The sequence below is a fragment of the Pezoporus flaviventris genome, unplaced genomic scaffold, assembly GCF_033815535.1.
Source record: "Pezoporus flaviventris isolate CSIRO_AGI_PZ_B2104156 unplaced genomic scaffold, CSIRO_AGI_Pfla_v1 ptg000025l, whole genome shotgun sequence".
Lineage (NCBI taxonomy): Eukaryota > Metazoa > Chordata > Aves > Psittaciformes > Psittacidae > Pezoporus > Pezoporus flaviventris.
Window position 1 is genome coordinate 22,534,121 of NW_026892573.1, and position 16,820 is coordinate 22,550,940.

A 16,820-nucleotide genomic window follows, 5' to 3' on the forward strand; every position below is an offset into this window, starting at 1 on the left:
CACAAATTTAACACTTAACACCAAAGAATTGGCTTAAATCACCAACTGGAGCACTTCCACCACGGAAAAATCTCTGGGCAACATGAAGATGAATACTCTGCATTGCATCAGCCATGTAAAGTGGAGAGGGAAAGCAGAGACAAGTGAGAGTGTATGGCTGAAACACTCTGACTTCTTTCCATCTTTATACAATAGCCACTTGAGGGCCACTGCACCCAGATCAGCTGTGCCATTCTTGGTTAACCCAAGATGCAATGTTAGCATGAAGGCAGACACCAGAATATGAACGCAACTCCAGATGGTAAGAATGTGCAACAGCTGTAAGAGCTGTACTATGCATATAATCAGTCTTTAAACTCCATTTTTAAATCGTATCCTTCTCTGAAGCAAAGCATCCAGTATAATTTACTAACGCATTAATGAGGATGGCATCAAGTATGTTTGAATAAAAAATACTTGTTTTCAGTCCAGCCTTCAAAACACACTGATAAACTCAAATAAACATGAAATGAAAAAGAACTGTTTCCACAGCCACTTACTTTTGCTGCTCCTATTTGCTCTTTGCGAAACTTCTCCAGCGGTGCTATTAGCACATCATTAGCATTCTGGATCTGCAAAGTTAAACATAAGACATATCTTTTTAAAACAGAGTACTCGCTGGAAGTGGAGTCACTCTAACTCTGCCAATGTGCAAGACTGAAAAAATCTTGTCTGTAACATTCTGGTAAGAACATATGGGCGAGTCAAACAGTTACGTCCTCTTTATGTAAAACATACAACACACATGTTCACTAGTCTACTATTGATCGCTTTCATGAAGCAATTTCTAAAGCAGTTGTAATGAATGATGTAGTAAGCTTCTCTGCAATACGTAGATGGGTTTTCTGGTATTTTACTTCCGTTCCTTCTGTCCTGCCTAGAACCAGAATAGAAAACAAAAGCTTTCAGACATGTTTTGGCAGAACAGAGAAGACAAACATAATAGTACTGACAGCACCGCCTAGAAAAGCTTGTGTATACAGAATCTGAATTTTTGACTGCTGAACCTTTTTGGCTATGTTGGACTATTTTGGCTAACAGGGGAAAAGTAAGGCAGAGAACTCTAAAATGAAAAGTGGACAATTTACAAAACACTCTAGATTCCTTCTACTTTTCCAGTTTTTAAACTAATCTAAGATGCCCTGCAGTTATTTCTACCACTTTAACCTAAACCAGGATTCCTAATGAATCACAGTTTTCCCCTCACAGCCTCTGTTTATTTAGTGTAAATCCAGTCCTGGGAACCCCTCTCCAAATACCATTCCCAGCAGCAACCACCCAAAATGGTCCCTAGTCATTTGGACTGGAAACACACATGCAGCAGAATATGAATGCCAGCCGTGCCATTCTGCCACTCACCGAAAAACCCCTAGCATTTCACCATGTGCCTCCTAGGGACAGGCAGAATAAACAACTACATGACTTCACTGCAGAAAACTCAGAAGAAACTGAAAACTGCCAACACATCAGAAATAAAGCACAATAAAACACACTACAATATTCTATTATACTATCTACAGGCAAAATGTTAGGTTTTCTGCATTAATAGCTTTTCTTTCTCCTCACCAGCCCAGTCTTTACCATACTCATCACATTCCACATTTGGGCTTTGGCAGGTTTGGAGGTCTGGGCAAAGCTAACATGTACCTAAGCCAAACGCGAATGAATACAGCTCTTGTGACTCTTCCATAACAATAATTGATAAAGCTACATTGTCAGTTGAGCACGAAAACCTCCCAAAAGGCTGTAATAATAAACATATAGAATAAACCCATTGAAACACAAGCACATTTTCTTTCCTCCCAAACCTACCATTACAATTCAAAAGACCACAGAACCACCACATCTCTCAGTAGGGCAAAGTTTCAGGAAAAACTGAGATTCTCACTGACATCCTAACATAAGAAAGTCCAAGACAGCAAAGGCAACACTTGGCATGCTCAGTGATGCAGTGATAAAAACGTGCTACATTTTAAAATAGAAACCAGGCACAGAGGATGAAGAGGAGTGCTTTCACTGCATTCAACTTCCTCTAATCAGTTCAATTGCAGCAGACTACAAAACTGTGTTACCCTCCAAGTGGACGTTTTCAAACTGTGTCTCAAGACTCAATACTTTATACAAGGCAAAGTGCATGCTATTCACAAAAGATAATCTATATACAAGAATCACTAGGTAGTGCAGAACTGCTACATGACGTGCCCACAGTCAGGCAGAACTGCAGTGCATACACCTGGAAACAGCAGCTGGAAGTTTTGGCAGCATGAAGAGCCTGCATATGGCTTTTGGCATATACAGGAATCACAAAGGCTTGCTGGAGTCACTGGTACAGAAGTGTGGATGCATCTTTTCTTTCCTTTTCATGTACAAAAGTTTTTCTCTGCTTTTTAGATTTTTACTGTTAAAATAAATACCACCAAAATCATACTGAAATCGTAAAAGATATTGAAAAATAAACATTTACACATTTTAAATGCCTTTTGTCAGCCAGCTTTGACAATTTATGAGGTCACTTTCTGTTGGCATAACTGAAGAATCTCAGTATGTTCTGATGGCCTTTGAGACAACATGGTGAAACATCAGTGCTGAGAAGACATTTTTGACTAGCAATCTTTTCATAGAATCATAGAATAGTTTGGGTTGGAAAGGACCTTAAGATCATCAAGTTCCAACCCCCCTGCCATGGGCAGGGACACCTCGCACTAAACCATATCACCCAGGACTCCATCCAACCTGGCCTTGAACACTGCCAGGGATGTTTTAAGCTTTTAGAAGAAAAAAATTCAACATCAACTAACATAACCTTATTAGAAACCAAACTGTCGCTATGCTAGAAAGGGAAGACTAAAACTAAATCTGAGCATTTCCATTTTTAGGTTTCCTTAAATTTAAGTCAATGTTATTTTTTTGACTGAATTTTCCCAATTGGTTTTCTAGCCCTAAATTTGGGATAGTGAATGATATGCAGACTGTATATTCTTCATCTCCTTTCATATAGATAGATCCAGTGGATATAAATAGACACTTAACTAAAACATTGATGCAGATGCTTATTTGTTATTAAATACTAACAGTATAGACACAGAAATTTTAAGCTGTTTAAGCACTAAAAGCTTTGAGCTTCACGTGACAATCTATAATGCTAAATTGCAGTAAAAAGAACAGTTAATACCTTTTGAGATTTATATTTTTAATTGTAGGGTTAAGAACTAGGTAGGTCACTGACAGAATTAAGTTAACAGGATTCCCAATTGCCAGAATAAGACAGCAACAATATCAAGTGAGGCACTTTTGCAGCAACAGAATTAGGAATTAAATCAAGCTTATCTGAATTACATCTTTTTTTGCTCTGTATCTCCTACAAGTACTTTTCACTGCAACACAGAATTATCACACTTGCATATGGGAAATAAAACTCACTTCCCCAAAATACTGAATGACTCACAAATATTGAATGCTGACAAATATTGATTTACTTCATGTTGGTATGAGACTTCTGAAAAATACCAATTAAATTAATTCAGAGAAGGCAACAAATCTCATAGCTAAAATATTCACAGTAATGCATTTCTGATGTAGAAATATATTGCTCCACTAGATAAAAAGAAATAACTTAATCTGAAATACTTCTCTCAACTCCTGTCAGAAAAAAACCCACTTCTTTCAGTCTGCGGCCTGTATCAACAGATCTTAATCAATATAACTTTAAATATAACAGCAGACACCAAATACAGACTACAAGGCATTTATGTAACTTAGTCATGTATCAGGTTTACATGCTACAAAGAATATAAATATGCCATGATAAAACATTTGCCGTGTATTTAAGTCCTTAGTTTCTATTTTAAAAGTTAAAAAGTATAAATATCCCATAAAGTTAGTAATTTGAATTTCAGTGCCTGTAGCAAATATTTTTTACAGCTTTGTATGGAAAACATTACACAGAAATCACTTATAAAACAAAAAAAATTAATATATTCAAAGTATATCTTAATCTTAAACAAAAGATTACATCAAAAATATCCAAGCTTGTGCCAGTTTTCTAAAGAGATCATTACCAATGCTGGTTATTTCAAGCAGAGTTGAAATTCAGATGATGGCAAAGCAGGTTCAGATTAGAAAGTTATAACTACTGACTGGTAATAACAGAGGTTGGACACTTCCATGTACAATGCGTAAGGCAATAACCACTTCAGAAAAATCCTAGTGCTTTATCAAGTGGTCTTAATACACTTACACAAGTGGATGCCAATCAAGTCTGAGAGCAGCTACATATGGCTGAATAAATTACTTTTCTCTAAGTTTTGTCAAGTGAATGCTATTTTCTATTTTTCTATATGATGCAGCTTGTGTTTAAAAGTAAAATACACATAAAACGTATGTTTAAAAATAAATTTATGCATAAAGAAACACATTCTTGAAAGCATGATGAGCCCCAGGTCTGTACCTGTACCATTTTGTGTGCTATTGGAATAGAGAAAAGCCTAGGCCCTCACTGAGGGGAATCAATCCAAGGATTACTCCCAGGACTGCACTTGGAAGTGGACAAAAAAAGAAATAAAAAAGAAGGAAAATAAATAAATAAAATCAAAGAACAAACAGTCCCTGTCATGCTAAGAAGGTTGCTGAGAGCAGTATGAAAACAAGCAAACCTTGCAAAGAGTACTGTGACTGTTTTTGTGATCGCTAACCAGACGCGACCTTGTGTCAAGAAGCTGGGTGGGGAGAACATCAAATACCAGGAGGCCCTCTTAGGCTTGTTCTCTCATTTGGTAGTTTCCTTTGTTCCTTCCAAGCAAGAAAACATTACAGTTTGCAATCACTCCATTTTGTGAGCTCAGTGGCAGGAATGAGCGAGTACACCTCATTTTAGAAATATCTGACTGCACCTTCTTTTTTTTTTTTTTTTCTATTTTTAAACTATCCACTAGCATATTAAGCATGGCATGTAATTAAAAAGAATTAAAGTATTTTCATTACATTAGTACATGAATCATTAATCAAGTGTTCAGATAAACCATATTTCATTCAGTTCACACCCAACAGTCTTGAAGTTCAGGCATATGCTTTCCTAGATGTTTCCGTGTGCTCCTAAATGAGATGAAGATGAGTTCTCCTATCTCAGATGAGGGTACAAGGAGTACAAACCAAATAACATCCCAACCACTCTCAAGCATCTTGCCTTTTCTGTAGTATCTCCATCTCCATGGCAAGCTACAACACTTATGGTACCTCAGCACTCAAAGATCCCAAGGTCCAGTACAGCTATTCATAAATATAGTAACTTGATCCTCGTGGAAAGAAAGGAGGCACCAATACCCTCTGTGTCTGCAATAACTGTGAAGCAGAAGCTCCCAGAAGACAACTCTTGTGAATGACCCTGAAATCCTGGACCTTTGAGAGCACTCCGTACTAATACTGGTCAACTTTCTTTGGGGCCAAGTAACAACAGAAAAATGCAAGCTCTAAGGAGTGGCATTAACAGAGTAGAGAAAGGAACAAAGTATTTCTGAGTTTAAGTAACAGCTCCCCCACAAAACCTTTGAACTTTGTGTCCCCTGTTGAATCAGGCCATGCCCAGCCAACAGCAAGATCTGGAAGAGGACATTACCATCTCAGTGACAACACTAGTACAAATAGTCTCAGGAGCATACCAGGCAATTAACTCAGTCACTTAACATTAGATATTCACAATCTCTGCACTTGATACAGACACATAAGCTTCCCTTCCCAATAAATAGGGAGAAATAAGCACAAGATTCCCATGATCCATTTGAACACGTTTCAGACAAGATGCAACACATCATGAAATTGCCACCTTCTCTGCAATCAAGATCAGGTTTGTTTCCATGAAGATAATTCTGAGTAGATGTATAAAGCCTAAATATAACATTGCTTAGATGTTTCCAATAGAAAGTAAATGAATGTCTGAGCCACAGGGCTTGAAGTCTGCTCTTACTCAGGGGTATACCAAACCTATTTAAAGTTATATGGAATAACCCAAAGAAATCTGGGACTGGGCAGTAGACTTGCTTCTCTTTCAGCAGAAAGAAGCGAGACTGGATAAACATTAAGGATAGTACAAGACTCACTGAAAGTTACTCTCAAGTTAACTTCACAGTCCTAAGCTACCCAGTCTCACAAAGGTATATGACACTCCTAACATGTAACCAAACAGCAGAACTACAAATGCAATCATACTCCCAAAATGATGAATAAATTCCTAGAATACTACAACCAATGAAATAGTGGAACAACTTACTTGCTTCAGAATTTACAAGAACAAAAAAAACCAGTCAAATACACTTTTAATTCTAAAGTGGGGTTAAACAGGGAATAAAGAAGTTAAATTTTATTACATTAGGTAATACAGAATATCTGTTATCCTTTGAAAAAAAAAAAAAGAAAATATTTTATACTTCTTTATTTAAAATCATAGAATAGTTAGGGTTGGAAAGGACCTTAAGATCATCTAGTTCCAAGCCCCCTGCCATGGGCAGGGACACCTCACACTAAACCATCTCACCCAAGGCTCCATCCAACCTGGCCTTTAACACCGCCAGGGATGGAGCATTCACAACCTCCCTTGGCAACCCATTCCAGTGCCTCACCACCCTTACAGGAAAGAACTTCTTCCTTAAAATCCAATCTAAACTTCCTCTGTTTAAATTTTAACCCGTTACCCCTTGTCCTGTCACTACAGTCTCTAATGAATAGTCCCTCCCCAGCATCCCTATAGGACCCCTTCAGATACTGGAAGGCTGCTATGAGGTCTCCACGCAGCCTTCTCTTCCCCAGGCTGAACAGCCCCAGCTTTCTCAGCCTATCTTCAAATGGGAGGTGCTCCAGTCCCCTGATCATCCTCGTGGCCCTTCTCTGGACTTGTTCCAACAGTTCCATGTCCTTTTTATGTTGAGGACACCAGAACTGCACCCAATACTCCAGGTGAGTTCTCACAAGAGCAGAGTAGAGGGGCAGGATCACCTCCTTTGACCTGCTGGTCACGCTCCTTTTGATGCAGCCCAGGATACGATTGGCTTTCTGGGCTGTGAGCACACAATGCTGGCTCATGTTCATTTTCTGATCAACCAACACCACCAAGTCCTTCTCCATAGGGCTGCTCTGAATCTCCACTCTAATTAATCTTTTCTCTAATTTCCTTTTATTTAATTAATTTCTAGCATAGTTATTACAATTATCACCAACTAATATATGTGTGAGTGCTGAAATAGGTACATCAAAACAGCTCATCTGCTATTTTGCATGTTAAAATAGAAATCTGCCATTATACATCACTTCTCTTTATGATGGGTCTTCATTCAGTCTCAGAAATAGCATTCTTCTCTCCATCACAGAGTCCTGTGACAGCATGCTACCTCTACTACTCATACTTTCAGTCATTAATGGGTATTAAGGTGGCAGATTCATCAGCTGACTCTGGAACATGGCAGTGAACTGGAGTCTGACAGAGACAGGACTCATCCAGGGAGTTCACTGAAGCAGAGTATGGAAAACAAAAGAAAAAACAGATGTTTAGAAATCAGTAGCTCTCATCATCTGATACTTGTCACTTAACGCTGCTTCAGAAACAGGTGAACATCATTATGTTATCTAATGGCAAGGTCTTGAAGTACAGGACAAATATTTAACAGAGCTATACAGGAAGTAAGAGGTCCTACATAGGACTTCAAGCATCTCACAATCATTTTTGTTAATGGGTTGCTCTTCTCTTCATGAGCCACATGGCAAGACTGGACTCTGATCTGAGATATTGTTCAGTGAATCACAAGACACATAGGAAAGGTAGAAAAGGCACTCATATGAGCATACTTGCATCACGAATTTACAGCAGCAAGTTTCACCTGCATTTGAACAGTTTGTGTTTTGCATTAGGAGGCAGATTATTTCTGGCTGAAATCATCATCACAGGCAAAGGAGAATAAAGTTAGCCACAAAATTTCCATATAGTAAAAGTTTTTAAAGATGGAAAAATGGCATTTGGCATATCTAGATAACGTCTATTATCTACACGTTCATTTAATACTTTTTTAATGCTATTTCTGTTTAACTATCTTGTTCACTCAATGCATTCATTGCCTTTGATGTCTCTGGAGGGAAAAGCTAAATATCCATTCCATCTGTTTCAAATTCCACATTTGAGAATTTGCAGGAAGCTTAAAATGTCTTTGTTGCCTTATAAATATTTAAAGAGAAAATATCATTATATTTAAATTCCCAGAATTATTGTTATTTTATAGTAGTTAAGTTTTAATGTTTGTATGCTAATCTGTTTTGGTCATAAACACAAGATCCTTGGGCACTGTCAGATCACTAACGCTTCAAGCGCAACTTTAAACAGCACCAAGAAGCAGCTACCCAATTCACACTGTTTGTATGTGGAACAGAAACTGTACTTATTATAATCACCTCCTACTAAATGGTCAGGTTTGACAAACTAAATTTACTGTAAAAGACATTTTAATAGCTGATGCTCAAACTGTGCTGCTGAGTGGAGAAAATGCAGCAGATGCACATGATCTATCACTCTTACTAGCAATAAAGTCAGAGGCTACAAACCTGCCACATACCCAGTGAAAAAAAATGCTTTTGATAACATGCAGTGGCAATGAGATATCTAATACATTTTATGGAGAGCCTTAAAAATTATTTACACCATATAATACAATCCATCTGCATATAGAGAGTAGATTTGTTCTCAGAGGAACACTGCACGCCTTTCAAGCATTGTGAACTGCTGAAGTGAAATTGCTACAAACACCTGTACATTAATTCTGCTGTACATCTTCCAGGTTCACAGAACAAAGCCTTAAGAAAACGGATTACTGAAAAAAGTCATGTTCCATAATGTCTAAATGTATGTATGTATGTATGTATGAAGTCAGATAGTCTCTTATTTTCTCATAATTCTTTATTTTTCTGCAGATCTCAAAAGACTGTTAGATTTTTCTTTTTAGAGAGTTAATGACGAGACAGGTTAAAATACCTCAAATATCTGACCCAAGAAAGGTCAAACAGTATCTTTTCCAGCTACCATATTCAATAGCATCTCATGAACCCAGATTACAACAGGAAAGCCATGTGATGTTCACCTTTAAAAGTGTCTTAAAGTTTTTACTACAGACTTTTAAAATATACTCACTCTTTCATAAAATTATTATACCAAAAATGTACACTTAAAACATCTTTTAAGAGACTACATTAAAAACTATAGCTATTATCATCTATAAATAATACTGATAAAATTGAAAATAGACTTCAAGAAAGGCAACACAATGCACTTTACAAGATGAGGAAATGGAGGAATGAAAAACAGCAGCTGATAAGGATTCTAAGAAACAAAAATAAGATTTTCTAGTAATATTTAATAGTCTCAAGAAAACGCTAGAGGTTGGCATCAAGACAACGAAATTAAGCTGAATTATTAAGGGCCATGGCTAGTTTTATGACCATAAACACACACTAGTTATGCGTGTTAAACTCAAGGAAATCAGATCGTAGACTAGAAAGTGTTTGCAGAGTGAACACTTCTCTCTCCTCTCCCACTGACAGCATACAAACAGGCAAAGGAGTCCCGTATTTGTTACAATGTTAAGATACTCCCCAAAAGAAACATCTGTGTACACAAGGGGTCTAAACAGATTTAGATAGGTTTTGCTTTATAATGCAGTTGAAGTGGTGGGGGAAAATTAAAAATTAATATTATTCTTAAATGACAAATTTTAAAATTTAACTTCTTCCCTACAACTTCATTTATTTTTGCCTGAAAAAATAACAATTAAAAAAAATTGCACACATCTTCTCATGTGTCAAGTCTCTGTTCCAAATGTCAAACTATTACAGTTACGGAATGAAGATGTAAACACTAGCATGTCGTTAATTAGGCTTCAGGGGGCAATTAGGATGCAACAAATGGTAGCAAGGGAATTGTCCAGACATAGGTTTTAACAATGCTGTTGCTGCCCTCCCACAGTAACTTCTAACAAAGTTGACTTCATTCCTCTCACAGTGTGCCTTGCCAGGAAATGGATTTGAATAAAGGGCCCTCATTAGCAATAAAAGTTTGGAGGGTGGAAGTGCTGCTTGAACTTTGCATTGCTGGAGTACAGGCAAGGAAAAGCACTTTGTTGAATTACTAACAGTGTCTGTGCAAGCCAACCCCAGCCTGCCAGTCCTACCACTGGTGTCAGCTGCTGCTCCTGGGCTCTTAGCAACAGAGGAGTAAACTTGTAGGACCCATGCACTGACACACAAGTTTTGGGTATCAGCCTTCTGTACCAATTGTCGAGTTCACAGTGGCTATTCAGACCTTCCCAGCTCCTAGCCAGGCTCTGTAAGGTGCTCTGGGAAATGCTATGCAAAGGCTGACAGAATCATGCAACAACTATTAATGCTCAAACCTTTTCTACCTGCTTCCCATTAGCTTCTGAGAAAAAATTATCATGTTGATGATTCTTGAGTGTAGTGGTTATGGGCAAGAAAGCATCTATGAATTATTCAGGGTTGTTCAGAAATCTCACTGCTTGTAATCAAGTGCCATAAAATATTTATGCGACACCATACAATATTTATGTTTTACAACTGACAGCACCATTGATCCAATCCAAAATCGAAGAATGTTATCTACTTCAAGCAACTTATGGATCAACAGGGTTGTAAACTAAGTTTCTGTAACACTACTTTTATTAAGCCATCTTTAACTTACATTCTCAGGACACAGCTATGCATCTACAACAGGGTGCCTAGATCCACTATAGGAAATTTTCATTACAGCGCAGTTCTAAGAACTGAGTTTTAAACAGGACAAGCTCCAAACCTGTCTTCATGAGTCAGTAATTTTTAACAGCTGGAGGGTTCACACGGACCACCCTTCTTGTAACTAACATAGCTACTACTGTGTTCTGAAGGAGAAAGGCAGAACTCAAGATACCTAACATTCAAAAATAATACTGAACCTAGGACGTGTGAACTCATTATAAAAATACCAAACGTGCCTGGGGAGTGCCTACACAGGTACTTTTGATCACTCCTTCAGCTCAGCTACAGAGAGTTAAGAACCTGAAGGGCAAGGTATATAAATCTGTTTCTGATTGATGGGGAGGATGGACTCCAATATTGTTACATTTCATTCACAGAGGAAGAGACCACTTGAAACCAGTTCTTGGCCTATAGGAAAGTAAAATATATTTATAGTCAGGCTCTAAGATGTGTTGATCCACTAGAAACCTCACACAAAAGCATGTTTAAGAAAATAACTGGGGGGCATTACACACAGTGATCACTGCAAAGTAAAATTGTAATGCAGAATGCACTGTACATTAAGGTCTTCCCCTCAATATTTTTCATTTATGTGAAAAATATTCACACGTTAACCCTTTAGGAGTTTTAAAGAGATTAACAGAAGCTAATAGGAAATAAAAAGGAAAGGGGAAAAACTCAACTGACTTACCCCTTGTCATTGATTGTAAAAGCCCACTAGAGGACAATATACTGGGGTAAGTCTGCTGCACACATGGGGCTCCATATTTGTACGTCCTGCGCTTTCATTTATCTCTTCTCAGGATAAGCTAGCATTTTCTCTCACCTAAAAGTCCTTCCACACAACAAAGACCATGCATGCCACTTACTCCTTCACTGCATAAGGCCACACTTCAAAGAAGTTATGATTTCTCTGTGTTCCATATTCCTGTTTTCCCTTCAGTGGGCAAGAGCTCAGGGCATTTTTTGTCTCTACTGTCACAATACGAGCTGGAAAATCATACTGTATTTCCCCTCTGCCCTCTCTCTCTCCCTCGTAAGTCTCTCCTGTCTTTTAATCTTGCTACTTATTTGTGGCAACAGAATTATTTTCTACATAGATGGGACCATTTTATAGAGTGTTAAAGAATGCCTTTAGCTTTTAGTAATATATGAAAAAATCATAAAGATGACTGAAGCTTGTTTCATAACTAGAGGAGATTCACCTTTTTCTTTCTACTGTTTTTTGTTTGCTTTTTCACCAATTTCTGTCAAGAAATTTTGTTGTTCGGAAGTAACTACCCTGTATCCAGAGGAGAGTGATAGAAGACAACCTGGACACAGCAGGACTTTGGACACTGTGAACTAGAGAAATCTTTAGACAAATCCTTTGCTGCCTGGATTCCACCTATACTATGTGGACACTATTTATATCACCTGAGGGAAAAATAACTACCTGGTGTTAAAAACAAACAACCTCTAGAAAAACAAGGAAAAAAAAACCACAACAAACAAACCCCACAACAGTTTGTTTTTTTTGTTTTTAATTTTTCCCTTAGCAAACCCCTGAAAACATTTAGAAGGCAGACATAAAACAGCTATGGATATGGTCACGGTGGGCAGCTAATCATCTGGTAGGAGATGCCACTTCTTTTTATGGCTTATTCCATGGATTGTAACGCAGTGAAAACAATAAAGATAAAATAATCACAAGCACAATGAAGGAAAAATAGTTCAGTTGTGTGCTTGCAAGTTTGGTATTTATCTTTTTATCACTACCATCAGTACAAACAGCATATGTCTTCTGACTAGCCTGAGAGTTCAAATCATAATGAAAGCAAAGGGGAACTTAAAAATGTCATTTCAGATAGCCAGGAGAAGAAAACTTTTCTGTTTTTTCCTCCCTTTATGGCTTTCCTAACAAACAAAAATAAATCCTCAGCTTGAATGTTTACATTACATATTATCAAGGGGGAAATGACTACATAAACACAGGAAACAGCATAATTGGAGCAAAGAACTAATTAAGAAAAAATAGATCAGAATCCAAGTGTACCTATGATTCACAGTATCTTTAATGGTAAGAAAGAAAAGTATTTTTTCCCCATGAAGAAAAAGGAAATACAACAAAACCAAAGCTTCTTGTACTGCTGGGAATCTTCAAGAAGTGAAAGAATCTGAAAGTTTGTGTGGCTTTATACTCTTTTCAGAAAGAAACACATAATCAGGTAATTTCTGTAACTGTTAAAGAGGTATCTTAGCAAATAAGCAACAAAGTTTACTTTGCAAAGTCCTCATCTTAAAAGTCACTATCTTAAACCTTCCCAGACACTTTCACTCTGGCTGTTAGACTTACTTAAGAGTCACCCCAAATCAGTTCCGTATGTTTATTACTTTGTCTCTTTGCCTTTCCAAATCCCGATCTGTGAATTTTGCAGCCAGGCCTGTTTCCTTCCTTGCAATGTCAACAAAACCTCTCCAGAGCGGAGTGACTGCCTCTTTGTGAGGTCCATTACGATGTAAAGGGAAAGTTGGAAATCAATAGAAGACTAAATAAACACTTAAATAATCTAAGTAAGAACTTTCTGACTTACTGTGAAAAGTAAAACAAATATTTTTTCATTAGCACACACTATCCCTCAAGGGATGCTGAGCTGTCAGACTCACCACAGCATTTATTTTAAAAAGCTTCATTTGTCAGAATTCCTAAACTAGCTTCATATATTCTTTCCTCAAAAAAGAAAACCCCAAAACCCTGAGTGCAGGTGCCTTCTTCCTAAACAGAAGCTGGAAACACTGAGGCAGACAGACAAGCTGCTCTTTAGCAACAGACTTCTAAAAGAGATCAAGAGTTTGAAGGCCCAAATATCATCAGCAACTTCTGAATCCAAAAGAAGAACACCTCAAAATTTTACCTGAAACAAAACCCCCAAATGGAAGTTTAACAACAAGGGATACAACTAACCAAATGGATAATCCAACAAAGCGGCCAAGACGTTGGCAGAAATGTTTCCTAGAGCTAGGATTTTGTTTCAAATTTTCTGAATTGCCAGAAATGGTTGTACCTGACGTAGTGGTTCCTTTGTTTTGCCTAATACAAAGTACTTTTTCTACATTACTTTTCCCAACACTTGGCTCAGTCACAGTTTGTGCCTTAGACTCTTCTATTTTCCTTGGCAAAGTATTTCACAATGTAAGTCATTGTGAGGAAGTTTTTCTGACATACAGCCTAAACTCTCTTCCAATTTCTTCCTGTCAGATGATTGCCTCTTCTCTGCTAGATGATGTAAGCAGCATACATGCTTCCCACACTAAGTAACAGAAGTTCAGCTGATAACATAAAAATGGAAAAGTTAAAATTCCCTCTTTTCAGGAGCTCATGCAGAAAAAATGGAAATGAGACTATCTGAAAGAAGCTGTATCAGATCCTGATCTCATTCTTTCATAAGCTCATTGCTTTTACACTCAACAGGTTCTGAAAATGCCCAAGTAATAGCATGAGATTAAACACACAAACACAGAAGCAGATAAGTTATACATGCATTATCTATACATATGCTTAGCTATGTACAAACTTGAATAATTACTCAAACTCTGTCGATGTTTAATATACAATGATAAGTACGTGTCTTTTTTTCATATACATATAAAAAAATCTGGGCTTGTAATGAGTCTATGAGACAAAATTCAGAAAGCTATTTTTTGCCTTTAAACTGCTACCAACACTGAAGTATTAATATACTTCTGCTATCCTGATTTGTTTGGCTTAAAACACTGAAAAAGCTTGTAATGGACATACAAACTACTTAATGCAATTTACAAAAATACTTTTGACATGTTACTAACAGCTTCTGTAAATTAGTCAGTGTAAAAGCACAGCCATTTAACATTTGCTTATGTGCCATGTTTGGTTCTTGATACAAATCATCTACTATTTGCAATCTCTCTAGGACCAACAAAGCCTACCACCAGAAAAAACAACCTGCCAGAATCACAGAATGGTTTAGGTTGGAAAGGACCTTAAAGCTCATCCAGTTCCAACCCCCCTGCCACCTCCCACTAGACCAGGTTGCTCCAAGCCCCACCCAACCTGGCCTTGAACACTGCCATGGATGGTGCAGTCACAGCTTCTTTGGGCAACTTCTGCCATCATGGCTAAAAATAAAAAAAATAAACAGGAGAAAGCTGGTGCTGAGGAAACCAGCTATTTGAAGAGATGAATATAATTCAAAGTTGTATTTTGTTTTAGCAGCTATTTCATGAATGAACATGTCCAGGCATAACGCCAAAATCAGCCGACCTGTTTGTAGTGGTACTATGCCCAGGAACTGTTAACTCCAAGATTGGATGTATGCATCCTTTCAGGAAACATAAGCACATGTATGAACATTTAAGATACTTCTTAAGAAAGGTAGCTTAACCACAGATCTGAACTATTCAGAGATAAATGAACTTTTATAGGTACATGATCCATAGAAAAATCTTTTGGTATGTCCATACTATTGACAGCATTAACTCATTCTGTGTACAGCACTCTGGAATCCTAACCAAAATTTAGAGTACATTAGAAACGTGCAATGTAGCTTTCAGGGTGGTTCCTTACAACCACAGGAGAACATTCTGATGCCTCTTTAAAAATTCAGCATAATGATAAACAAACCAATATGAAAATACAATATATGAAGTTATGAAAAAATTGATTTCATACTGTGAAATACAATTTTATAGCTGCATACATACAAAGCTTTATTGATAGCTAACACACAGAGCCTCAAATGCTTAAGAATTATGATTTAAGAGGTTCTGCCAATTGTCAGTGGTGAAAGTTCAAAACGAGCTTGTTGGGTACAGCCCACAAAATGAAGAAAGGGATGCAGGACACAAGATGACAAGACATTTAGAGCAAAAGGGCTAGCAGCAGTATCAGATACAAGTTTCTTAGTCTTTTTTCTGTTCTAATGCAAGTCTGACCAACAACAAATCAATTTAGAAAGCTCTCATTTAGCTTGTAAAAAGGTCTCATCACAGTGTATGATCCAGCTTAAGGGGAGAAAAAGCTCTAGCATGGTTTCTCTAGAGGTAGTGTTTTACTGGACAGGTATCCAAAGAAGTGGTTACAATAACCTTTAAGGCTACCAGTTTCCACGGCCCCATCATTCAAAACCTTCTGCAGGACTACGCGACACGGCTTCCAGATTTCTGCTATAATTTCCTTTTACCATCAGAAAAAAAAACCCACACTCTTTCCTTGACCACAACTAGTTGTAACGGCAGGGCTGCGACAAATAATTCACCAAAAGCTAGATTTTTCAGGCATTTATTTCAGTGGTCATGCCAGCTGAAGCAGAGTTCATTGATCTCACATTGCTTCTTCATGCTCTTTTTCACTTCCTCCTTTGCCCTCTCTTGTGATGCTGAAAAAAATCTGCGGCCACCTTGCTGAAAAATACCCGCTAAAAACCTGTTTGTTTTGCTTTGCTTTTAGCCAGTTTTCTGAAGTGGGCACATAGCAAATTGGCACTGCTGCCAGGAAAAACAAACAAAACTGTTAATCTTTTTCAGTCTTAGTTCAAAGTAAAAGCACTTGCTCAGGAAGATGCATTCAAGAAAGTTTGCAAAAGTAACAATAACTGGAGCTCCTACGGACATTTGAACGGAATAACAAAAGCAATCTAAGTGTTCTGCAGACCTTAAGATAACATCCTAATGAGAACACTGGAAATAAAACATCTCCGTGTGTAGCACAGCTATGGCTCATGCAGATTACACAGGTTCCCTAAGGAAAAATATCTTGGTTTCTTCTGAAAAGGTGGGGATTCTTTTGGGTGGTGTTGTTTGTTTTAAACAAAGGCATCTTTGTTCCTTCTTACCCTTCGGTACATAAAGTGCTTGTGTTGTTATCTGTTTTTAATCACATTGCCCAAGACACTGGATAAGAACAACAAATGTAAGGGTTTCAAGCTATTCTGGAGATCAGACTAAATGAAGAAAAAATCAAAAATAAACTGTAGGAATGAAGTACTTTT

General features: G+C 37.6%; 1 protein-coding gene across 2 annotated transcripts in view; it reads right to left on the minus strand.

Annotated features, from left to right (window-relative positions):
• The window catches only part of ARHGAP42 (Rho GTPase activating protein 42), a 154,828-nt gene that overhangs the window by 70,970 nt on the left and 67,038 nt on the right, over positions 1-16,820 (minus strand). For both annotated transcript variants that reach the window (XM_061457834.1, XM_061457833.1), the window contains exon 4: positions 540-611. In XM_061457834.1, the coding sequence (XP_061313818.1) occupies positions 540-611 (72 nt within the window). The remainder of the gene's footprint in view (positions 1-539; positions 612-16,820) is intronic.